Here is a 27322-nt window from a genome sequence, read left to right as displayed (position 1 = left end):
ACTTGGTGTTGTGAACAGCCTTGGTGTCCACTAAGGGACAAATGGATAAAGAAAATGTGGTAGATATACACAATGGAGTTTTATTCAGCCATAAAGAAAAATGAAATTATATCATTTGCAGGAAAATGGATGGGACTTGAGACTATTATGTTAAGTGAAAAAAATCCAAACTCAAAAGGTGAAGGGTCAAATATTTTCTCTCATACGTGAAAGCTAGAGAGGAAAAAGGGAAAGAAAGGTGGGGGGTGGTGATTGCATGAAAACCAAAGGAAAATCAGTAGAATAGAGGAAACGGACCAAAGAGAGGAGGGAGCGGGGAAGTGCTAGGGAGGGATATTGGTCAAATTATATTATTATTTTGTGTGCATGTAGGAATAGGTAACAATAAATCCCACCATTATGAACAACTATAATGCACCAATTAGAAAATGTGGGGGAAAAAATCATTTGCAGTTGCACCCTAGTGTATGTAAACACGTAGATCATATGGCCAGCTGCCCAATGGACAGATCTCACTCAATAAGAGTGTCTGTCAGTTTTCAGAAACCAAATTTGTTGGAATCTATACCATAATGTTATGACTTGCTTGGCTCACATAAGTAGCATGAAGCTAAATGTTAAAAAAAAATACAATGAGAAGTATAATTTTATAAGAGAAAAGAGTTCCATAAAAGAGAAAAGGATTATTATTCCATTAAATCAGTACCTTCCAGAAAAACCAAACTAGCCTGTGACAATTGGTGATAACGTGTGAACATGGGAAATCATACACCTATTAAACTGATTTTATGATCCTAATAAAAACATGAGTGCTAATAAAACTCTTGCATTAAATTCATAACTTGAAAGTACCTATTAATTTTAGATGTGGGTAATCATGTGGTAGACCTAAAGCAACACTGGACTTACAGTGGCCCTGAAAGGCAAAGCAATAAAATATTTCAATTAATAAAACTCCTGGAATTCTAGGAAGCAATTGTCTCCTCAATAGACAAGATCTAGCAGATAATGAATAGCCATAAAATTTTCTGGATAGTTTCCTCTATTGGACAATACTTACAGAAAAACTTCTACAACTTTCTTTTAGGGCTTGGCTAACAGAAAGTGAAAAGAAACAGATAAATCAGGTTACCAAATTCCTTTTGGACAATGGTTTAGACTTGGGTGAAGGTATGGAAACAAAGTTGGCCTGAAAATTTAGACATGGATCTCAAACCACTCCCTGGAGCCAACAGGACATGAGGCACAGGACTTCAGAGCAAGCGGTCAGGGCATTAGGGTTGGAGTTTCCCTGTGCTCTTGAGGGCAGACCATGGACCTGTTACTTAACCTCTCTGTGCCTAGTTTCTTACCGGCAGAATGGGATGACAGTATGACCACCTCATGGGGTTGTTTTGGGAGCTCATAAGGGATGCTGAATATAAGGCATCGATCACAGGGCCTGATACCTAATAAGTGCTCAATAGATGCTAATTATCATCACTTTCAGCAGTTATTGATGACTCTTCATTGTTGAATCAAAGAACAGTCTTAATCTGTTTCTCTCACACAAATCTCTTGCCCCTCATTCCCCAGATTTTCTCAACTCTGCCCTTCCGACATAATCCTCCACTGAATTAAGCAAAACTGAAAAAAGTTTTTGAAAACTATTTTAGAGAAAATGATAAAAAAAAAAAATGAAAGGCCCATCTTGGATCTTCCCCATCTTCTCTTTCTAAATAAGGTAGATATTCTTCAGTGCATCTTGGATTCACTTGTAAAGAATCTAAATCTCGGGGCTGGGGTTGTGGCTCCACCGTACAGCACTCACTTGGCACAGGTAAGGCCCCGGGTTCAATCCTCAACACCACATACAAATAAATTAATTAATTAACAATATTGTATCCAACTGAAACTAAAAAATAAATATTTAAAAAATAAAAAAGAATCTAAATCTCGACACAGTAAAAGAAAGGTATATGGAGGAGGTTGGAGGAAGGAAACTGGTAGTTATGGAGCACTTGGTGTGTTTGAAGTATTCTGCTTGGTGTTTTCACAACAATCCTGTAAGAATGGTATTATTAACCCATTATACAGACCAGGAAACTGCAGTTCAAAGAGGGTAAGAGCCTGTCCAAGGTCACACAGCTAGGAAGCATGAGAGCAAAAATACAAATCCATCACTTGTGACTCCAGCCTTGTGAGCTTTCAGCAGGGGATGGAAGCACAGGAAACCTTGCTCTAACCCATGTACATCTGACACACATACACACACGTCCTGCTGGTGGTTGATCCTTTACAGGAACGCTATCGATCATCACAGAAGCCAGTCACCCTAAAAACTAACTCAATGAAACTTGCAGCCCTTTAGGTTCTCTCCTCATGGTGCAACAGATCTTCGGGTTTGGTGGGTTTTGTACAGTCGTCAATACCTACTGACTGTTGGAAAGGACTTTACTGCAAGAATGAGGATCGAGGCCAGGTCTCTGGGGCCTCAGGGACAAAGAGCCATGTCACCTGCTTTCTGTTAGAAAGAGACTATTGCAGCCATTTGTTTTTCACCTCATCATCTACGTACTCCATATTTCTTCTAGAAAAGGTAAAGAAGGTTCCAGAAGCTGTAAAAGCAGAGGTTGGAGAGATTATAAGGATGTCAGAAGTCTCGGGGAAATCCAGCAAAATCTGAATGACCCAATGAGATAGCCACATGATTTTAGAAAGGAAGAGACATTTCAGGTTATCAGCAAAGCAAGCATTGCATTTAAGACTGAGTTCCATCCCCAGTGGGAATTAAAATTTTGGTGTTGACACCCTCAAAATCCACGTCCTCAAAACCAAGGAAACAAGTCACTGAGGCAAGTCATTGAGTTTAGAAATGGAGACTGTTTGGGAGGACAAGGCCAGCTGCCTCAGCTCCCCTGAAGGCTTGGCTTTGAGCTGTTTGTTTCCTTCTGCTTTCAGCACTGAGTTGCACCAAGTGATACAATGGGGTGGAGGAGCAGAGGGCGGAGAACACCCCTACTGACAACTGCTCTTGTGCAGGTAGGGCAGAGTAAGTCAGCCACCGGGGCACATTTGGCCCCTCCTTTATAAACCCACCTCGTACTAGCTGCATGGCAGCATTAGACATGAGCAAGGGGCCATCTAAAGCCCAGATTCACCTCCAAGAATAGAAAACACCAAGAAAGAGATGTTTGCTAATAATGAACCAGGCTTAGGAAGATACAGCAGGTGTGTGAAGAAGAATCAGAGGTCATGATCCAATGCAACTCACTGATAGAATAAAGTTAAACCCTGTGAAGGCAGATAAAGACAGGGCCAGTATCAACTTTCTCTCCACTGGCCATTTTTATCTGTCCCCAGGTGATCAAAATTTGCCAGAAAGAAAAAGAGAGATGCTTTTAAAACTCCCATAAAAAATGTTTAAATGTTAAACACTATCCAGTCTGTATTTTAAGTCCTTATATTTTAAGCATAGTTTGATAGCTTGACTGTTTATAGATAACAGTGAAGATGCATTTTCAAGGCCATTAAGAGCTCTTTCAGTGATCTCAGAAGGCAACAGGGAACACCAAGGGGACTCTGGCCAGGCACTAAAGAAAAGCGGAGAAAAGGAAGAATTCTACATTAAATGAGTCCCTGAGGGCCAGCTAAGGGAGTGCAGATAATTTTGCCTGCTGAAGAATGACAGCACAATATCTATCTCTATGTATATTCATTAGAGTCCAGACTCCAAGCATTTTCTCTTCTTGGTAAAAAATGATCTTATTCCCAGAAAATAAAATCTCCAAAACCCTCTCAAAGAACCCAGCTGAGACAGGAGAGTTCTGAGGGGCAGTGGTGCTGGCATTGGAGGAATGCGTGGAACCACCGATAGAGACTCTCCAGGGTTCCAGTGGAAGATTCGCAAGTGCAGCTGAGGGCCTGGGGAGCCATTCACCCCTACATTCAGGTGAGGTCAGGATTCTCACTGCCCCACTGCCTGGGGCTAGGGATTGCACCCAGGCATTGCATGGGCTAGGCAAGTGTATACTGCTAAGTCACACCCCACACCTTTTTATTTTGAGAATGGGTCTCCCTAAATTGCCCAGGCTGACCTCAAACTTGTGATCCTCCTGCCTCAGCCTCAGGAATAGTGGAATTACAGGCATGTGCCACCATGCCCAGATGAGCTGTTCTTAGCTGGGGCAATTTTACCCCCGAGAAGACACTTAGTAATGTCTGGAGACCTATTTGGCTGTCATGTCACAGATAGTGATGATACTGGCATGGAGATACTGGCTAGGGATGCTGCTAAACATCCTACAATATACATGACAAAATGTCAATCATACCAACACCGAGCTCTTTGTTAGAGGAAGGCAGAAAAGAAGGAAATATTCATGGAAAAACTGTGTCACTCTTTAAGAGCTTTTGTGGAGTCTGCTTTAGGGATATCATTTATGTAGGTCACTCCAAATGTACATTCTGGGCCTATCATTAAAGCTAGAGAATATCCCTGAACTAATTTAGAAGAGATCTGGTTGATAAAGCTTTAAAATTATTTGCTTTTATTTTGCATTTTAAAGCAATTATCTCCCACCTCCTTCTAGTCCCTTAGGGAAAGTAAGAAAATAGTCATTTACATTAAAACCAGGGCTCTTCTCTCTGATAAAAATAAACTCACATTATCCATGTAACATTAATCTGACTGAATTATTTGTTGTGAATTTATAATATGCTATGCACTAGCACAGCTGTGTTATAGGGACAGACAGACTCACATGTACACATAACCAACCCATGGGCACTCTCACCAAATTGGAAGCTGAAGTTCACCAATATTATATCTTTTCTATGCTATTGAAATGGAGCCCTTAGACTGAAAGCTCAGCCCACCACTAGCCCTCCCGCCCTGCCTATCTGGGTACAACACTGGTGTGAGTAACTAATCGCCCAATGAACGTTTTCACAGCTAATAGAAATTGGAAGCTGTGGTCAAACCCACAGTGCTGAAAATAAAACCCAGTTTCCAAAACAGGGATTTTCATCGGTTTGAAATAATAATAATAGTTTCAAGTTAACTCTACTACTGGATGCAAGCTCAGAGACACCTTGCCCAAGACAGCCTCCTGCCAAGTGAATTCTTCCAAGTTTTCCCTTGGCTCACGCCAAGTATGTGGCAGAGGTCTCCAGGAGCCCACCTTCCACCACCTGTCACTCCCCACAATCCAAAGCAATGGGTGAGCCCACTAATTGAACATCACTAGCAGACTGAGATTGTCATCACCCTGTCCTGAGCAACTGGCAACCTCTAAAGTCACCCAGTGATCATGGCACAACCTCTAGGGCAATGTGTTATTTGTCAGCTACACCAGATTCCTTGGATCCAAAGCAAATTAATCATTTCTGCCATATCCTTGGGGAGAAAAACCCAAGGGGGAAAAAAGAAAAGATTGTCCCTTGGCTTTAGAGGAAATATCAGAAAGCCTGCTGCTCAGCCCAACAGAAAGAGGTAGCAGCCTCCTCCCAGAGGCCAAGGTCCAGCTTAGAGCAAGCAAGTGGAATCTGGTTCAAAATTTGGCCCCGTTTTTCTATAGGATGCTGTCAAGTAACAGTCAGCAGGGCCCAGAGAAAGAGCCAGCCCACAACAGGGGAGAGAGAACCTTCTCACTTCAAAACCTACTTTGCCATCCGGTGTTAGCCCTGTTTTATCCCAAATAATTACCCTCCCCTGATAACTGCCCAGATTTCCCTCTAGACACCCAGAAAGAATTGTTTTGAACTTAATTAACACAATATGCTTAAAAAAAATGTCCAACTCCACGCTGGTTTCATGATATGGAGGAATACAGTATATCTGACAGTAAATATTTTCAGCCCACCTGGAAGAGGTAAAGGCAGGATCACTGGTTCAAATCCAGGCCTTGCCACCAACTCACTGTGTGGCTCGAGGCAAGTGGCCTGACAAGCCACGGGCTCCATTTTCTCAGATGTGAAATGAATGACTCTCACAATAATAGTGTTCCCCAAAGAGGGGTGCACATACCATCGGCATCTAGGCTCCCAGGGTGCTTGTCACTAGGGTGGGGCCCAACAGTGCATACCCAGGAATATACATATGACTAATACTCACAAATTTCCCCATCCACTCTTGTCTTGGAGACCAAATAATCCCTCTGCAGTTGGGCAGGGCCATGTGGCTAGTTCAGGTCAATGGGGTCTTTCCAGGTACCAAAACCCTTGTGAAAACCAGTTTGCAATTGCCAGCTCTCTCCCTGCCTCAGCAAGCCCTAGGGAGTTGTCTGGCCCGAAGCAGAAATGGCAAGGAATAGAGTAAGGTGGGGTAATTTGTTACCACAGCATGAACTAGCTTCTCCTAACTAATCCAAGGATCCCAAAGGCTACCTTGTTGATGATGGGAGGAAGAGAAGGCAGCTTCCCCATGAGTGGTCCAGGTGGCCAGCTGCCAGTCAGCCCTGTGGAGATGCTATCATTTGCCTACTCTAATTTCTTTTTTTGCTAATAGAATTCTAATTTTATTCATCAGGGCAATGTGTTCAGTCCCAAGAGAAGAATATCGTTCCTCTAGTCCAGGGGTTCTCAAACTTTAGCAGGCTCTGGAATCACCTGGGGAGCTTGGAAAATAGATTGCTGGGCCCAACCCCTCAGAGACTTTCCACATTTAATAAGTTCCCAGGGGACACTGATGCACATAGCTGAGGGACTGACTTTGAGAATCACTGGTCTAAGTCAATCCAATGGCCCTTTGTCAGATATTTGCTTTCCTAACCTCCACTGCAGGTGGGAGTGGTCATGTTATCCAATTCTGGTCTCGAGACAGAAGGAAGTCGACAAGGTATTTTCTAAGAAATTTTTCTCCCACAAAACAAGTCCCTACCAAAACAATACTGAAGAAACAGAAGTCAGAGAATTGACACTTCTTGACTTCAAAGGTTAGCTGCATTGAACAAGAGCGTGTACTGTTGTCGAAAGAATAAATACATTAATAGAATGGAATAGGGAGTCCAGAAATAAATACATATAAATATGGGGGAAGGTATGGGGTACCAGAGATTGAACCCAGGGCACTTTACCACTGAGCTACATCCTCAGCCCTTTTTATTTTTTTTATTTTGAGACAGGGCCTCACTAAGTCACTGAGGCTGGCCTTGAACTTGTGATCCTCTTGCTTCAGCCTCCAAGCCACTGGGATTACAAGTGTGTACCGCCATGCCCAGATAGTCGACTTATTTTTGACAAAGAAAAGCCAAAACAAGAAGAAAAGACAGTCATTTTAACAAAAGGTGCTAGAACAACTGGACGATCACATACCAAAAGAAGAAGAAGGAAGAGGAAAGACACAGACCATATAATCTTCACAAAAAGGATCACAGTCCTAAAAGTAAAATGTATAATTACTAAACTCCTAGGTAACATGGAAGAAAATATAAATAACCTTGGAATTGGAATTGACACAATCTGTGAACTGGATTTCATTGAAATTAAAATGTTCTTCTCTGCAAAAGACACTATCAAGAGAAGTAAAACACAAGACATAGATTGGAAGAAAATATTTTCAGAAGACTTATCTGATAAATATGTTACCCCAAAATATACAAGGAACTTGTAAAACCCAACGACAAAAAGAACCTCAATTATAAAGTGGGCCAAAGGCATTAATACTTTATTAAAAAGATACATACATGGAAACTAACCATATGAGAAGATATGCCACATCATCTGTCCTTAGGGACAGATTAAAACAACAAGGAACTGGTGTACCTCTATACACCAGTTAGAATGACCATTATCCAGACAATGCCAAGGTCTGGCAAAAATGCAGACCACAGAGACTCTCATTCACTTCTGGTGGGAATGAAAAATGGCATGGCCACTTTGGAAAACAGTCTGGTGGGTTCTTACAAAACTAAACATGCTCATATTACAGATTCAGCAATCATATGTCTTGGGGTTTACTCAAAAGAGTTGAAAACTTATGCCCATACACAATCCTACAAATGGATATTTATAGCAACTTTTACTTGCCAAAAGTGGGAAGCTACCAAGGTGTCTTTCAGTAGGTGAATGCAGCAGTTAACTGGGTACCTCTGGAAAATGGAATGTTACTCAGCACGAAAAGGAAATGACCTGCAAGTCACGAGAAGACATGGAGGAAACCTAAATGCATATGTGACTAAGTGAAAGAAAACAATCTGAAAAGACTAGATACTGCATGATTCCAGCTATGACACTCTGGAAAAGGCAAAACTATAGAGATAGTGAAAAGATCAGTGTCCATCGGGGGTTAGGTGAGAGGGAGAGATGACTGAGCACAGCACAGATCATGTTTAGGGCAGTGAAAATACTCCGTATGATGCCATAATAGTGGATGCATATTATTTCATATTTGTCCAAACACAGAATGTACAACACCAAGAGTGAACCCTAACATAGACTATGCACTTTCAGTAATAATGATGTGTCTGTGTAGGTTTGTCAACCGTGACAAACGTATACCACTCTGATGAGGGATGTTGATAATATGTGAGCAGGAATATGTGGGTATATGTGGGAAGTCTATGTACCTTTCTTTCCTTTTTGTGAAGATTTTGCTGTGAGCCTAAAACTGCTCTAAAGAAATAGTCTTTTTTAAAAAAATGTCTCTCTTCTATCTTGCTTTAAATGTGGTTGGTTAAAACCAGGATCCTTGGTCTTATGGCAACTATCTTGCAACCATAAGGTAACAAGAAAAAGAGAACAGAGAACAAATGGGGGTACACCTGACACTGTGGGGCTGACGCACCAACCCTGAATCAACCTACCTTCAGGCTTCTTGCTAGGTGAAATAAATAGGTGTCCAAATCCTCAGCCCACTGTGAATTGGTATAAGAAGGCATGACATTGTTCTGGCTTCTTGCCCCATATGAAGGGACTTAATCTAGTTTAACACTCTGAGCCTCTATCCCCACTGTTCAACCACACAGGTGACTTAGAAGCTGAGCACCTGGAGGACTCAGAAGCTGAGCACCTTCAGGTCTGGGACCATCTTCCTACAAAGCAGTGCACTCTGCTTTTCTCTCCACGATGTAGCAAGATTAGAGGAAGAGCTGCCTTGTGAAGGAGGTCTGTGCCCTACGACCATATGACTCAGTGCATGAGAGGGGGAATGTCAAAAACGGCCCCCCAGGACAAACCACCCTAGTCCCCAGAACCTGTGATATGACTAGATATCACCCCCCCCTCAACTGCATGATAAAAACGTGGTACAGTTGACCCCAAGGCAGGGAGATTATCCTCCCAGGCCTGATGTGATCACCTGAGCCTTTAAGAACAGAGAACTTCCTCCAACTCAGCCTGAGGGGAGTCAGACAGAGTCAAAGCATGAGGAGGATTTTGCATCTCAGCTCTACAACCATAGAGGCTATTTTTTTTTTTTTTTTTTTTTTTGCCAAAACCTGCATGAGCCTGGAAGCAGATTCTTCCCAGGATCGAGAGCCCAGTCTGGCTCACACCTTGATTTTGGTCTTGCGATATGTTGAGCACACCTATCATCCAAGCCCACAGGACCACTGACCTACAAAGGTGAGACACAACCAATGGAAGTTTGAAGCTTCCATGTCTGTGGTCGTTTGTGACACAGCAAGAGAAAACTAGTAAGTCCTTTGGCAAAGAGACAAAGTTGTATTCTCTGGTCAGCTGGTCAGCTGGTCAGCTGTAGGCTGACATTTTTATCTCTGTCTGACTCCTCTATTTCTCAGTTCTCAACTCCAGGGGAGAAGAAAGAGTTTTTATTTATTCACTCCATTAAAAAAAAAAAAAAAAAAAAAAAAAAACATTCAGGCATTTGATCATTCTTCAGCCAAAAGCATTCCTGAGTCATGCAGTACCCCTCAGCTACTCTTCAAAATGAGGCTCGGACCTGGAATATGTTAAAAGGATCGAAACCAGAATCACCTCGGAACACAGATACTTGGAAGGTTGTGCTCATAGTATACATTTTCTCCACAAAAAAAGTCCTCTCCTCCCAAGAGCTGAAAGAAAACCTAGCAGGCAAAGAAAGAGACCTAATAATCATCATGCAGTTTGTTTTTGTTTTTGTTTTTGTTTTTGTTTTTGTTTTTGTTTTTGTTTTTTTTGTAAACAAGCCTTCCCCATGGGAACTGGGAATTCCCAGCTCCAAGTTTTGCTGGTTTGTACAGTTTCATTGCCCAGCCACCTACCTAAGCAACTGGCCTTTTAAATGTAGCTTACAGGAATGGCCAAGAGCTTTCAGATTTTCTGCCACAATCTCACGCACAACAAGGGAACCACTGTGTGTTCGGCAAGTACGCAGCCCTCCTGGGATTTGGTCAGCCCTGCCAACAGCCCCCTCCGACATTGGTCAGTACATCCGTCGCGTGCTGCCCATTCAATAGCAGACGTCTGACTCGCCTTCCTGCAAGACGTCCCATCTCCTGTCGCAATGCATGGACCAGTGCATAAAAATGAAATGGCTCTGCCCCCAAGTCCACTGAAGGATCCAACCAGATCATTCCTCTAAGGGGAAGGACACACTCAGTGTGTGTTCCACAGCACACGCTGCTTGTCGTCTGAAATTCATTAGGGAAAACTCAGTCCCCCAATCTGGTAGCAGATGGATTAAAATGACTGAAACCTCTTCTCTCATTTAGAATACAGAAACTAATTTTCTTCATTTTACTTTATTTGCTCAAGGGAGTTTTGAGAAACATTTAGTCCACCCCTTTCTTCTACAACTAAGGAAACTGAGAGCCCAAGAAGCTACATAAAAATAAGCCTACCAGGTCAGTCATTGCTCCATTTCATCGGCTGGATTCATTTTTTGGTGTGTTTTTTTTCTTTTTTTTCCCTAACTCAAAGGGCCATTCGACAATGGCTAAGAGGCCACTCTGAGAAGTTCAAAATGGCTCTGGGAGAGAGGGCCGCCTTGGCTCAGGGAGCCCTAAACATCTGAGAGGCCGAGAAGGCCAGTGTGGCGGTTTCCATGGTGACCAGCGAGGAGCCCAGGTGCTTGTTCTAATGAGGTTGCTGGGCAGCCAGCACCCGGGCAGCAAAGACTGCGGGACATTCCAGGAAAACTCACACACACAGAGCTACGCAGATAAAACCTGAGCGAGTGAGTGACTAGCCTGCCAAGGAGCCCTTCTCTCAGAGCAAGCAGAGTGTCTGGCCCTGTGCCAAGCTCTTTCCCACACATTATTCTATTTAATCATCACCAAAACCTTCTAAAGCAGATTTGAATTTGTTCCCTGTAGCCAGTGGGTAAACTGAGGCAACTTTCCCAGAATCACGGGGCTTCTCAATGCAACCCCAGACCAGCTACGGTGCCTCAGTCTTCTCCCTCCTACTAAAACACAACACGCTATCGAACTGCTGGCCAGTAGCTTTTCCTGCCTTCTGCTAAAGAAAAGTATAAATCATGATTTCAGAGACAAGTGTAAGGTCAAAATCTGAGAGTTCTTATCCTGTGGGGGCAAGGGGAGCACAGCTTTAGGGCTCACCATCTACGGTCTTCACCCATCATTGCCAGATTCTAAAATGGTCAACAAACATGTGATAAAATGTTCAACATCTATAGCAAGTAGAGAAATGCAAACTAAAACTAGACTGAGATTCCATCTTACTCCAGTCAGAGTGGCAATTATCAAGAAGACAAGTAACAATAAATGTTGGCAAGGATGTGGGGGAAAGGTTGCTAGCGGGGGATTCCTAAGAAAAAATAGGACTGGAACCACTATTTGACCCAGTTATCCCACTCCTCAGTTTATATCCAAAGGACTTTAAATCAGCATACTACAGCAAGGCAGCCACATGAATATTTATAGCAGCTCAATTCACAATAGCTAAGCTATGGAACCAACCTAGGTGACCTTCAACAGATGAATGGATAAAGAAAATGTGGTATATATACACAATGGAATATTACTCAGCCACTAAGAAGAATAACATTTGCCAATAAATGGATGGATCTGGAGACTATCATGCTAAGTAAAGTAAGTCAGTCCCCAAAAAATAAAGTTTGAATGTTTTCTCTAATAGGTGGAAGCTAACCCACCATAAAGTCGGGGGCATTGAAGGGAAGAGTAGAAGTACAGTAGATTAGACAATGGGGAATGAAGGGAAGAAAGGGAGACAAGCAAAGGAAAGACAATGGAATGAATCTGATATAGTTTTCCATGTACATCCATAAGAATGGAACTCTAACTAGAATCAGATATATTCCATTCTTGTATAATTATATCACAATGGATTCTGCTATCATATATAACTAAAAAGAATCAATTTGAAAATCAAAATAAACCCCCCAAAAAATGTTATTTTAAAAATTAAGTCATCTGCCAGTGGCTCACACCTTTAATCCCGGTGACTTGCGAGGCTGAAGCAGGAGGATCACAAGTTCAAGGTCAGCCTCAGCAATTTAGCAAGAACCCCATCTCAAATATAAAATTTTAAAAAGCTGGGATGTAGCTCAGTAATACAGTGCCCCTGGGTTCAACGTGCAGTACTGCCAACTAACAGAATGATAATAATAATAAGTCATCATAAGAAAGATGAAGATCTAGGATATTTGAATCAGGCCGACACTGAATAAGACAGTAGAAATGACCTTAAGCCTACGTTAAACAAGAGTCTCAGGAAAGCATATGAACAGGTGACAACTAAAGGTGTTGGGAAACCTCAGTCCAATAACAAGCACCTCACATGCCTGTCACTGGTGCTAGGCACATCACCTTTAGTAAACAAATTCCATAGCTTGAGATTTCTGTCCATCGTGTAAAGGTAAATATTTCCAAGAGGGAAAAAAAGAAGACTCACTAAGGTCATAACATCCTATACCCCTTAGCATGAAGTAGGCTCCGAGTGTCATTACTGAGGGAACACTCAGCAGTGGCAGGCAGAACAGGGAGGAGCCCCAAGGAGAGAGGCACAGGACAGAGTTCAGAGAAGGCTGGCCTCAAAGAAACCAGAATCCGCCTAGAGACACTGTGCACAGGAATACAAAGGAGTGCAGGAGCTCCTGTGGCAAAGTGGATGGATTTACAATTCTCTGCTTCATGGAAAAAACACTAAGGAAACCATCTTCCATCTTTAAGGAGAGCTAAATGCTATGGTTTGAATGAGTCCCCTCCAAGACTCAGGTGTTGAAACTTAATGGTCCATATGCTAGTACTAAGAGGTGAGGCCTTTAAAAGGTGATTAGCTTCTGAGGGCTCCACCTCACGAATCAGAATAAGGCCCTTATACAAGAGGTCTCATGCAGTGTTATATCCTTCTCACCTTCCATCCCTTCTCCTTTATAAGGACTCAACAATCTTCTCTTCCAGAGAATGCCACTAGAAGCCACCACCTTGAAAGGTGAGAACAGGCCCCTCACCAGACAACCAAACCTGCCAACACCTTGATTTCAGACTCCAAGCCTCCAAATTATGAGAAATAAATTTCCTTCTCTTCAATTCACCCTGTCTCAGGTATTTTGTTATAGCAGCATAAACAGACTAAGACACTGAGTATGCCTCATCTCTTCATAAAATCTGGGTTGGCAAATTCATACCTAACCCTCTTGTCTCTTCATCCCTGAAATACCTCTCTATAGTAGGAAGCTACTCAAACAACAGGGCATTTAGGCACAGCTACCTATGATTGCCATTGGTCAAAACGGAAAACACAATCTTAACGTTACACATTATTTCGGTAAAAATGAATGGTGCCCCTGATAAGGCCTTCTGCATCCTACTGGAGTGAAGCCACCAGATGGCAGACGTTAAAGTTAAATAGACGCAGTACTCACTCGAAAGACCTTCTCCACTCTTGCAATGCTTTTCCCAAAGATGGTTCCAAGTTGGTCTCCAATTCCAGCCAATAAGAAACCAAAGAGTGGAATCCCAAAGATGGCATATAAAATACAAAAGATTTTGCCTCCTTCAGTGCTTGGTGCAATATTCCCATACCCTGGTGAGAAATATCAGAAAGAGAGAGGAAGACAGGTGAAATGGAAGAGAAAGTAGACTATTGACCAAAGAATCCACAGACTTTTTTTTTTAAAGATTTGTTCATCTCCCCCACTTCATGAGTCTTAGGGAATAGAATTCCATTTTGAAGGCCATATACGAAACATTGTTCCAAGTTTAAATAGTTTTAAGTTTTCATAAATCTTAAGAAATTATTTGTGTCCACCCAGAATTGCATTTCTGATAGTGAATGTTGCTCTTCAGAAACACCAAACATCATGGACACGATTGGTTTGGGTAAACTGAACATCTGGAAAGGTTTCACCATTGCCTGTTTAGATTAGACAGGGCTTCTTCTGTACAGTACTATCTGGTGGGCATCCTCTTCACCTGGACGGACTGTGGCTGTCTTCAACATCTGCTTTTGTAGAGTAATTGGTGCTAACCATTGGAGAGGAAATCTAGTCTAGTTCAAACTCAGATAGGACCTATGATTTCTACAGTCCTATCCTGGGAAGCCGGGCAACAGTAAACAGAAACAAAGATTTTGTACCTCTTTCCCCATTGATGGGGAAGTCTAGCTGTGCCTGGCTCTTTTTTTCTCTTTACTGGGAACTCCACACCATCTCTGAGTTCTGCCTCTCCACCCCTGAGTTCTGCCTCTCCACCCACCACTTCTTGCACCAAGGGCAAGCAGTACTCGATAAATGTTTGCTGGTGAAGTGGAGGTCTGAATACAAGCGAATCCTTCTATGAATGTGAATTTTGAAAAATGCTTTGAAAACACCAATTTCTGCATGCTTAAGAGTTTTGCATTTATATAAGTAGCTAAACTGTATACTGGGCCCATTCTATATGAATGGGGCTTAAAAAAAAAAGTATTACTGGGAGACAAAAGCTTATAGGGTTAGTACAATTTACATAGGACGAGAGCCTCAATTATTTGTTTTTTATTTTCATGCCAGTTAGCATCACAATCTTTTTTTAAAAAATATTTATTCTTAAGTTTTTAGGTGGATACAACTTCTTTGTTTTACATTTATGTGGTGCTGAGGATCAAACCCAGTGCCTGTGCATGCTAGGAGAGCACTCTACCACGGAGCCACAACCCCAGGCCCCAGCATCACAACCTTATGCTAACGAGTCTGGTCCAAATTTGGGTAGCTCCTGTGGGGCCTGTTTCTGAATCTAAGCCATGTGTAAGTTATTGGGTCCACAGTCATGAACACACTGGGAATGAAGCGAAGCATAGCACAGAATGAGGCTGAGGACTGTCTATCAGTCCTTCTCCTGCAGACCCCGAGGGCTTCTGATGACTTTGCCCTTTGCAGATGAGTCACTCGGCTATTTTCCTTCTCAATTTTCTGTCCAGAATCACTCAAACCTCTTATCACAAATTATTTAAATTACAGTTTTCATTTCTTAAATGAGTATTCAAGCAAGACTTTCTAATCTTATATTTCTTTTTTTCACCACCGTTTTGATTAAAACGGGCAAAAAATAAACAAATAAATAAAGTTTGGTAACTTTTCTCAAGTGTTTTCAGGAATTTAGGAAAAATAATTTTTCCAAGCACTCTACTCTAGAATACTCTGAATTACATTAATCGAGCCCTGTTGGAAAGAAAAAAACATTGTGCTTCTACCATGTCACTTTGTACTGGGTTCATGATGACCCTTGGAAACATTCTAGAAACTTGTGGAGATATTGAAGACTCTAGCTTGGCGGTCTCACAATTGCTCAATCTTAGGGAAAATAGATTTCCTTTTAGTCTGAGTGTTACAGAAAGAAACATATTGCAGATGCAGGCAAATTGAAGCTTTGAATCTGCTGCAAATGAATTGGCATATGAGGCACAAGAGCTATGTGCTTCCTCCAGCATTCAGAGATGACCCCTTATCTACCTCTTGGGTAAAGAACTGTGCTCAGGGCACATCAGTGTCGCCCAAGGAGCCTCAGATAGAAGTGAGGAGATGGAGACTTATTTGACTGTATGCTATCAGGTTGTCCTTAGACCCACTCAACTTCTCCTAGTGGTGGAGAGATTTTTTTTTTTTTTAATGCAGGGAAAATTCAGCAAACTGTAAAGTACTACGCCAATGCAAAAAACATATATATATATCTCATTATTATTGTTACAATTGCTAGTGTTTTCAGGCTAGAACACTATAACAAAATTAAAGGAAGTTCTTAGACACGTGCACTCGTAATTATAAGTCTTTAAATATATTTTACAGCCTCTTTCTTTGGAGACTTGCTCCATAGGGGACAGAATGTGATCTCCATTCTTGAGCAGTGCTACATCTCAGGCACAGGCCTGTGTGCATCTGTGTTCCATGCCTCTGGTGATCTATATGGAGGAACTGTTCGACCCTCCACACTGTCACTCTGGGAAAATTCTAGAATTTGCACTTTGGAGCTTTTCTCAGAGGCAATGCAAGTCTCCATTCCTGGATTTGGGGCTCTAGTTGTACCAGGCCTGCTGAGCTGCCCTGCCCATCCTTCCAGAATGCTTGGTGAAATTCTGAAGTAAGGTTTGAACATTACATTGGGGCTCTAGAACTAGAGATGGCATGGGTTCCTGCTCCGACTTTTCCAGTTACTGACCCTAGATCTGGGCAAGTTATTCAATCTCCCTGCCTCACTGCCTTCCTCTGAAAGATGGAACTATTAAATCACCTACCTGTAAGCCTTTAAAGATTAAATGAGTTACATGTGAAGCATGAGTTACACCTGAAGATTAAATACAAGCAAAGCATAGTAGAAAGCAAGCACTCAGTAAGGGTTCACAGTTATCATCTGGCCCTGAGGTTTTATGTGGGAAGGGATCACTCCTAATCAATACAACTACAGAAAAACTAAGCAGCCCCAGGGAAAAACAGATGGTTGGTTCCTATTTTCCTTCTGGCAACCCCACTGTTCTCCCATAGCACCAGGACAAGGGACAAAATGTCTGTACCTTGAGCTGAGCTGACTCAATGATTCAGGTGGGCCCATGGCTGGATCTGAGGTATGGGTGTGTCTTGGACAACTAGAGGCAATCAAGGCTGAGAAATAAGTGGGGTGACAGCTGCTGGACATGCAATTGTTCATAGAACAAGCCCAGAACACTAGAACTGGATTTAAGTAAAGCACAAGGTATCCAAGAAGTTCCTCCATCAAATGTCTTATGGTGATTTTTAGCAAAAGACACCATCCCAGCAGGGACACACCCAAAGAAGCTGTTACCAATGAGCAGGACCAGGGGGGCCTCGGCTCTGTCACCATGAGCTAGAAGACAGTCCCAAGTCTTTTGTGAAGAGAGCTGGTGTTTGAAGAGGATTCATGACCAAGACACACAACACACATAGAAGCTTCCATTTGCTATTTACACACCAAAGTTAAATCTTTACCAAGCTATGTAGTATTCAGCCCCCGCTGTTTGGTTAAGAGTGTGCAGGCAGTCTGCCTGATGGATGTGCAAACTGCAATCACACCAGGCCTCACTCTTAGAAGGCCTTCATGCTTGGTTTAATGCTCTCCTGTCGCCAGCTTGACGTTCTTTTTAACAAGGGAATGTATTTTCATTTTGCACTGGGCCCCATAAATTAAGTAGCTGGTCCTGGTGAATGACCCTGGGTTCCATTGCTTACTAACTATGAGATAATGGGCAAGTTACTTAACATCTCTGGGCCTTAGTCTTCCCAAAGATAAAAGTACAGAACCTACCTCGTGTTGTTATTGCAGGATTAAATAAGATCATGTATGTGCAGCATGGAGCCCAATACCTGGTAAGCATTTAGTAAATATTAGGCTCAATGACTGCTGTTTCCATTGACCCTGAGTTAAACAGCCAATCTAAATGCTGGATAAGTACAAGTAGCTGCCTCGATTTTTTTTTTTTTTTTTTTTGAGGTATAATCCTTAACAGAGGCTGCAAGTGACGCCATCATAATATTGTTATTCTATATTGTTTAGGGAATAATAACAAGGAAAAACCTTCTGTACACATTCAAAACAGATGCATTTTTTTCTTTTGAATATATTCAATCCACCTGGGACCTGACCAAGGGCTCTGTTTGATGCAGGTAGAGCCAGCTGACCCAATCTGAAAGTGCCTCAAAGACTAAAATATAATTGCATTTCATAGCTATTGATAAGAATGAAATAATTTGCTGCCCTTCTACAAATTGTGGTTTATGGAAAAGCATCTTCACAAGGAATGAGCATCGTTGCTCAAGTTTAGAAAAACTACTTGCTAGGAATCCAGTAGCAGAGTCAACAATCAAAGACAGATGGGACTTTCTTGCATCAGAATTAGTTATGGAACAAAGAAAAAGGGTGCAGGGTACTCTCGGCAAAGACTGAGCAGAATCTGGTCTTCCTTCTGGTATGGCTACTAGTTTCAGAAATGTGAAAATATATTCTCTCTGCTTTACAGTTGTTCCTCAATTTTCACAGGGGATTGAGTCCAGGACCCTCTGCAGATAGCAAAATGCACAGGTGCATAAGTCCTTTCTATAAAATGGCTTAGTATTTGCACATAAACCTATGTACATCCTCCAATATATTTTATTTTTTAAAATTGCTTTAGTTGTAAATGAACATAATACCTTTGTTTTGTTTAATTATTTTTATGTGGTGCTGAGGATCAAACCCAGTGCCTTATACAGGCTAGGCAAGTGCTCTGCCACTGAGCTATAAGTGCCCAGCACCTTCCATATAATTTAAACCACCTCTAAATTACTTGTAACACCTAATGTAAATGCTATGCAAATAATTGTTATTCTATATTGCTTAGGTAATAGTGACAAGGAAAAACCTTCTGTACACATTCAATATAGATGCGTTTTTTTTTCTTTTGAATATATTCGATCCACAGTTGGTTGAACCCATGGATGCAAACCTGTAGATATGGAAGATCAACTCTACAAGTATAAATCTTTCCAATTTCTCAGCATGAGAAAAGCTTTTTTAAAAAGAAGTATTTGATATCCTCAGATAAAAGAAACCTCTGAAATTGAGTAGTAGTGCTGCTTTTCAGAAAAGACCTTATTATTCCTGAGATATCTCTCTTCTCTCTCTCTCTCTCTCTCCATTCTAAATAATGAGCATTTTTTTGCATATGGAAAGTATCTAACCTCATGCTGCTCATGAGAGTCTTTCTTGAAAGCAATTTGGTGAGGTCTTAAATGGTCCATGCCCTTTGACTGGGCAATCCCATGGGAATCTTTCCAAGGAAGCAACCAGAGATGAAAACCATACTTCCTGCCCAAAGATTTTCATTGTGGTGTTAAGAGTATTACAAGAGTAGAAGAGCTTAGGTCTCCTACAAGAAGTCATTACAGTGGATAGTGGATCCAAAGGAAACCATCAAAGACACACTTTTCAAAGAACTCTAATGTTCCAACATCACTAATAGTATGAGGAAATACAAACATCATTATGTCACAAACTATATGAACTCAGGCAAGCAGGTTGATATTTGTGTATTTCACAATTAATGAGAATACAGTTCTTCACCGCAGCTGCTCCATTTTCCTAGCTCCTAAGTAGTGGAAATTCCTTATGAAGAACTGGAAAAATTACTGGGCCCTGAGTTTTCTTATAACCCTTACTATCACATGCAATGAGTGAATTTACCACTCAGTAATTAGAAAAACAATTATTTCTGAACCTCATTATTCTTATTTATGTTGTACTACGGTTCTCTTTGGAATTCTCTAACTTTACGACTTTCTTAAGATCCTCTACTCTGGGGGTAAAATTAGCCAGTTAAGTGGTGTTCAATTTGTAATACTTTATTTTTTAAGATAAAGAGAGTAAGGAAAAAAATAGAATGAATAGAACAAAGACTCAATCTCCAGTGCTAACTCTGTACATGATGCTAAAGTATACTTGAGTAGGGTTTTATTTTTGTTAGCATGCTTGTTTTATAATAGCTTCCTGTTTGTGTACACAGCCCTCTGAATTTGGGAAAGATTCCCATCCTGCACATAATTTGTGTGACACAATATCCTTCCTCCCACATAGTGGGAACAGCCTCCCAGGTAGCCAGGATATGGGTACATGAACCTAGAGGGTCACCAGCTAGGATGGCTTTGCCTAAGACTTTAAATCAAGAGCATATGACCCAAAGATGGTGTAAGAATGCCAGCTACAGTGGCCAGCAGCACTGGTCATGAGGTCAGAAGAACTGACTGGACCTCTACGAGCCCTGACCCGTGACTGTGAATTAGTTAGGACATTTTTTCTGGGGGTGGGGGAAGCACAGGTAGTAGAAAATCCAATGAGAACTGTCTTCAGAAAAAATAAATAAATAAGAGAAAAGAAGATGAAAGAAGAAAGGAAAAAGAAAAAAAGGAAACACATTGACCTTAGGAAGTAAGAGATTTAACATCTATTTATCAACATTTCATGAGCAACTCCATCCAGAATTCGAAGGAAGTGAGCAGGACCCATTTACCACTGCCCTTTTATTACTGTGTTTGTTTAGTATTAGAAAATTCTAGCAGAACAATCTATCAAGGCAAGAAAATGAATGGCAGTTACCTAGGCTTCTGTCCAGATTTACCTCCAATAAGAAAGAGAGGAAGTCAGCAAACACAGTTGGATAAACCAGGTTCCCAGTTCCTAACAAGTTGACCCGATAAATACCATGAAGAAGGTCATTTCAGTGTAGCTATAATGTTTTTCAGTGCATCAAAGAGACCAGTAATTTTGCCATGTCATAAAACAAGAAAATTAAGTTTTCTTCTTCTGTCTTCTTCAACATATACTATTGTCTCATGGGTCCAATATCTGAGTACTGGATAACATTTTTCGAAACGTACCTCTAAGAATGACCCAGACTTTCTCAATATTGCTTATTTTACAACAAATCTTCCAAAATGCAAGACACATTTCCCCATCTTAATAACCAGACTGTCAAACACAACCCAACCTGACATTCTTCTCCATCAACTACAGAGATGTCCTCAGGGGTTGCTGGGATCTATCACACTTGATGCCCATACATCGAGTGGTGTCAGGCCATGTAATTCCTTTCTTGGGTGCTGAGCAGTCATGTACTAACATGACCTAACTTGGACTGGGGCGTCAGAAAGTCCCACTAGTCCACACATCCATGGGTGTAAAGGACACCGAGAACACTTGTAATTGTCGATGTTAACGTATTTTCAGATTTGCAAATGTAAATCTAGTATGCCATATATTTAGATCAAGAGACAGCGACAGCTAATTTTAATTGTCAACTTGACTGGACTAAGGAACTGGTGAAGCATGATTTCTAGGTGTGTCTGTGAGGAGATTGGCATTGGTGGGCTGAGTGGGAAGCTCTGTCCACAAAGTGGGTAGGTAATATTCAGTCAGCTGGAGGGGAGGGGCATAAAACAGAAAAGACAGAGAAAAAAAGGATTTCCACTCTGTCTCCCAGGGCTGGACCACACCCTTCCTCTCCTGCCTGTGGACATCAGAACTATAGGTTCTCCAGCTTTGGGATTCCTGGATTTATACCCACAGCCCCCTAGTTTCTCAGGCCTTCAGCCTTGGAGCCTTGGACTGAGACTGACACCACGGGTTTCTCTGGGTCAATGAATGTGAGTCTATTTCCCTAGAAAATCCATAAATCCGTACATATATGTATATTATACACACCAAACACACACACACACACACACACATACACACACACCCTATTGCTTCTAACTCTCTGAAGAACCCTGTCTGACACAAAGACTTTCTAAGTAAGAATGACAGTTGTCTTTCAACCTGAACATTCTTGTTGCATGTAACTTTCTCAATTTCACCAAGGTAGAGGCGGCTAGGTCCTAAAGGCCGGATTTAAAAACAAAACCAAAAATTTGTGCCTCTAAAACATGTATGCACCAATAAGAAGTCGACAGACTAAGCTGTGCATCAAAGGAAAGAACTTTCTGGAAGGCATAGCTGAGCTCCAGAGAGAAACAGGATGGGAAGTTCCTCCCAGAAAGTATCGCAGGTTTTAATGAAGGAGTCCTCCCACTTGGAGGACAGAGGGCTCCTGGAGGGCGAGGGCGGGCCATCACGGGCAGGGGCGGGTGGGAGCTGGGCCTCCCTGTCTTCAGAATGAGAGCCCCTTCACCGTGGTATGGGGCAGAAACGCCTCAAACTCACTTTCTACAGAACTGCAAGAGGAACAGAATCCAGAGATTACAGAATGAGTGTAAGGACCACCCAAAGAAGCTGAGAATGGACGGAAGCCAAATGGGCAAAAAAAAAAATAGAAAAAAACACAAAGAACCATGAAAGGGCCCGACCCAGGCAAACCTCAGAGAGCGCCAGCACATGCCCACGTACAAAGGTGAGGCTCGGAGAGGCTCGCAACTTGAACGTTAAAAGAGATGTCGTTGGTTGCACCACGTGTGGAGTAAAGGGTGAAGAGGGAGAGCAGAAACCACCCTGAAACTGACCTGGTTCAGGAAACAGAAGCAGCGGGACTCTACAGAGAAAAACATAGAGGGGCCACACTTGGGAGAGGTACTCTGTCTCAGAAATGAGCAGTGGAGACGAAGAAAGCTTGGGAAGTGCTATCTGCAGGCCCCGCCTCACCTGACCTCCTCACCCAGCCTCCAAAACATGTGACAAATCGCTGGCCCAGGATGGCCCAGTTTGGAGGGAGGGGTTTAAGTGTTTTAAGAAGAAGCTGAGCCAGCATAAATATAAAGGATTTATAAGGGAAAATATGAAAAGAGTAACAAAACTCTCCAGTGGATTAAAGACACCAGAAAAATGTTGCCCAAACTAGACAAAAATGGTAGCCTTCACGGAGAAACTATGGAGCAGAGTGTAAGAAATCAGGGAGGGAGTGTGAGAGGACAAGTGAAAATTGAATTCAGGAACAAAATAGGAAGGGAAATATAACCCCTGATGCTCCCAGAGCATATGGCAGAGTAGGCATTATGAAAACACACACACACACACACACACACACACACACACACACACGGTAGTAGTAAAAAAAAAAAAAAAAAAAACACATCTTCAGAGTTACAAACAAAGTAGAAGAAAAATGATAGACACAGAAGTCAGACACGAAAGACGTGTGGTTGGGGTCCCTGAAGAATAAAACCAAAAGCACACAGCAGAGAAATTGTTTAAAAGTGACCATCAAGAAGACTTTCTTGAAATAAAAGGGACAAAACCCAGTAGGGTTATATAAGGAGATAATCTTTTAAGAAGCTCAACTAAAATATCAAGATCAAAATAAAAGGGCAAGCCGGGCACGGTGGCACATGCCTATAATCCCAGTGACTCGGGAGGCTGAGGCAGGAGGATCAAAAGCTCAAAGCCAGCCTCACCAACTCATCAAGAACCCATCTCAAAATTCAAAAGAAAAATAAGAAGATGAAAGGAGAAAAATAGGGCAGGCCAGCCTCAGGTTACTCCACGGACACTAACATCAAAAGACAGCACAAGGACATCCACAAGACCAGTGTAAATGAAAAGGTGAGTCAGCCAGTCGTCTCCCCCAAGCTGTCTGTGAAGCCTGCCACCCTAAGCACTGCAAGATCCCAGGGAATACTGCATCCTGAGCCACTCATAAGGCAACTACTTAGAATGACTGCCAGCCAAGTAGGTGATGCTGAACAGCGCCAGGGCCGCTGGGCTAGAGAGGAACAATTACATTGTTTAACAAGAAATCAGGGAAGGAGTGAGAGATGACAAGTGAAGATTGAAAGTGACCTAAGAAACTCAGGAACAAATTAGGAAGGGAAATATAACCCCTGGTGCTCCCAGAAAGAAAAATAAAATTAGTAGGTGTACGTGGCAGAGTAGGCATTATAATAAACACACACACACACACACACACACACACAGGAACAGAAAGGGTAGTAGTGAAAATATAAAACTACATCTAAAGCCAATGGGAGCATCAGGGTAACAGAACAGAGTGTAAACTGTTGTATGTTGAATGACATGGCAGTTGGTTCAGGTGGGAAAGGGACTTGAGATGCTGAGTAAGTTCCCTTAACTGCATAATATGGAAGAGCTGAGAGCCGAGAGTTATCCCTTAAAGCCAGCAAATCACATAATAGAAGCATAAGCATATCTAATCATTGGATAGCAAACATTTAATAGGTGGTGTTGACTAACATCATGTCATGGGAAAGGAGTGGAGGAAAAGGTGCCATCTCCTATAACAGGGATCTGACCTATCCTAGCTAATGAGTCGAACACTGTGGTTATTGTATACTCTTATAAAGCTAGCTCCTAAGACAAAAGTACAAAACTCCTCAAGTGTCAAAACACATACACTCACTCACACACACAAATAAAATAAGACAAAAATTGGTGCAGGAAAGAAGTAATCATAGCCAGGTGTGGTGGTGCACACCTGTAGTCCAAGCAACTCCAGAGACTGAGACTAAAGAGGATCACAAGTTCAAGGCCAGTCTTGGCAACTCAAATTTAAAAAAGAAAAAGGTGGGGGATACAGCTCAGCAGTAGTGTACCCCTGATTTCAATTCCTGGTACTGAAAATAAAAAGAAGGACGAGGAAGAGGAGGAGGAGGGATCATAGTTCACCATGTGACTAGTTGCAAAAAGCATTTACCTAGTCAACCCAAGGCAAAGGTTCAACTCTAATCTAATCAAACTGTATCAGGAAGACAGGAAAAGAGCCCTTCTGCAGCCATGTGGAGAGGAAGAAAGTGAACTAACTCCTTCTCCTCCACTTCCACGTGGGAAGTCCAGAAATAACGGCTAAGCCCCAAATTCCAGAGGTCTCAATACAAATGCGGTATTTAAATTCAAGGAGATGAACACTGAAATCATCAAAAAGACATGAAAGTAGTTGTCTCTTGGAAGGTGAAAAAATGGGACAGGAACAGGGAGTGTTGTTTTTCAAAACAAACTCTGTAGAACTTTAGTAAGAAGTACAATCATTAAAAAGAAAATTTGAGCTCAACTGAGCAGACTGAGTTCAACTAACTCATATTTTCCACACTAGCCTTTTCCTTCAGTGCTTTCAAACTAAAAGCTCCCTAGCCTCTCATTCTGAAAGGAGATTCTTATTCCACTTTGCTTTTTATTGAAAGCCACCACAGTGCCTCTTCATTTGGCAGTGTTTCATGAGCCTCTTTTCAACCTTGACTACTTGTACCTTGAACTACTTGTACTCAGGACTGAATGCTGACCAGCCATCACTAGGGACAGCCCACAGACAGAAGGACAGTAGCAAACGAATGGATACCTATGGTGGTGATGACGGTTCCAGCAAAGAAAAAGGCACTTCCCAGGTCCCAGTGACTGTTGCTGTTGGAGGAGTTTCCTATGGGACTGACTCCCGCATTGTCAGCATCAAGGGCGTGCTGCAAAGGAAGGGGAAAAGCATGAGACTCATTGAAAATGTTTTGTTTTGTTTTTAATCTTCCAATAAATTGCTCCCCTGCTTAAGAATCTGCAGTGATCTAGCAATACTGGTTAAGTGAATGAGGGTACCGTCGTAAAGCGAAATATCACGCATCCATTTGTGAAAATTAGAAAATGAGTTTTAAATGGAGGGGGAAACTAGGATATAGGGCATGGTGCCATTTATATTAAATGTGCAGACACATAGCAGGCTGAGTTATGCAAAACATCTACATATTGTCATGCAGACACATAGAATGCTCTAGAATGTTCACTCTGATCATTTTTGAAAGGCAGGTTTCAATTGCTTCTCTCTTCTCTTCTCTCTCTCTCTCTCTCTCTACCTCTCTCTCTCTCCCCCCTACCTCCCTCCCCTTTTCCTGTCTTGTTAGAATGTTTCATACTGAATTAGTTTCAATAGCACAGGAGTTAAGTACTTAGGCTCTAAGGTCAGGTCATATTGGTTCGGCCTATTATTAACTTTACAACCTTGAGCAAGTGAATTCAACCACTCTAAGTCTGTTAAACCAGGGAGGAGATCTTCCTCCAAAAATTGTTGAAGGATTAAGTGAGATGGATGGCCCATGTAATCAATATCCTTAGCCCAATGTCTGTTTGTTAAGGTTTAACAAAGACAGTTGCGCTTTTTAATGACAGGGACAGTTCTGAGAAATACATTGTTAGGTGACTTTGTCATTGCATGAACATCATAGAGTGTACTTACATAAGCTGAAATTGTTACAATGTCACTGGGTTTTGTAAGCCAATGGGACCACCATCATCTATGTGGCCCATGGTTGCCTGAAACATGCGGAGCATGGCTATAGTATGTACACTTCCTCTCTCTCTCTCTCTCTCTCTCTCTCTCACACACACACACACACACACACACACACACACTTTGTTCTTTTCTAAAATAAATTCCAATGTTACCTACTGGATTTGAAATTTCATGTCTTTAAAATGTCACTAAATTGGCCCGAATTATGGCCCATTCTCATCTCTCACCATATTAAGTCTCCACTCCAGTCAGGACACCTCGTGACATGCTCCCTTGTTCCTCTGTTCCTTCACTTATGCAAACTCTGCCCATTTTTTCAGAGTCTAACGCAGGCCCCACTGCTGAGAGAGTCTACACACTACAGGCTCACAACTGCCCCCCTCCCTGGGCTGACATTTCTACACCAATGACATACACACCTAAAAGCCCTCCTCCAGCTACGGCAGGAGCAGAACAAGATGAAAAACTCCTCTCCAGCCCTTCTGGAGCTGACCCTGCCACGCCCCTTCAGGCCAGTAGGGAGGAAGGAAGTGCTGTCATTCCTAGTTCAAGTCCACGCTGTCTACATGGGTTAGCTGTGTGAGAGGGGCAGGTAGAGAGGAGGTGGCAGACATATAAGCTACGTTCTAGAACAACAATAGAGACTCAGAGCCCAGGGCAAAGCTGGGATAACCCTACGCAGAGAGGGCAAGATACAAATATTGAAATGTGGTTATCAGCAATATCCACTAAGCTTTGTTTAAACAGGCACACACACGGTGGCTGTCACAAACCAGATTACAACTGAAAAATCCATACCATTACATTTCGCCTTCAACAATGATATTGGATGAGCCATTTCACACTCTCCAGACCAGGGAAAAGCAACCTTTTCTATAAAGGGCCAGAGGGCAGATATTTTAGCTTTGGAAAGCTATATATAATCTCTGTCATATATTTTTCTTTTTTTATCACCCTTTAAATATTCAAAAATCATTCTTTAACAAAGCAAGTTACAGGTACAAAAACAAGTGACAGGCTAGATTTGGCAGTCAATCAACTGGATGACGGGTGGGGGGGGAATCTGTTGTGTAAGCCTTTGGACTATTCTTTCTTGCCCCTAAGAACATGAAATATTATGAATAATGTAGCCACCACTGTTTCTAACACAAGCTCTGGAATCCCGGAATTTAAAATCCAAAAGAAGTATACAAACTGCCGATAGTTTAAATCAGCCTAATTGACAAGAATATCAATAAGGACC

General features: G+C 42.0%; 1 protein-coding gene across 1 annotated transcript in view; it reads right to left on the bottom strand.

Moving 5' to 3' along the window:
• The window catches only part of Kcnk10 (potassium two pore domain channel subfamily K member 10), a 120742-nt gene that overhangs the window by 28531 nt on the left and 64889 nt on the right, over positions 1–27322 (bottom strand). Inside the window, exons 3-4 of the mRNA XM_077109013.1 lie at positions 25141–25258; positions 13769–13929 (exon numbers count right to left, since the gene is read on the bottom strand). Of these exons, the coding sequence (XP_076965128.1) occupies positions 13769–13929; positions 25141–25258 (279 nt within the window). The remainder of the gene's footprint in view (positions 1–13768; positions 13930–25140; positions 25259–27322) is intronic.

This window comes from Callospermophilus lateralis, chromosome 3, assembly GCF_048772815.1.
Source record: "Callospermophilus lateralis isolate mCalLat2 chromosome 3, mCalLat2.hap1, whole genome shotgun sequence".
In the NCBI taxonomy this organism is placed as follows: Eukaryota; Metazoa; Chordata; class Mammalia; order Rodentia; family Sciuridae; genus Callospermophilus; species Callospermophilus lateralis.
The sequence above is the reverse complement of the archived record's forward strand: the minus strand, read 5'-3'. Positions and strand labels throughout refer to the sequence as shown.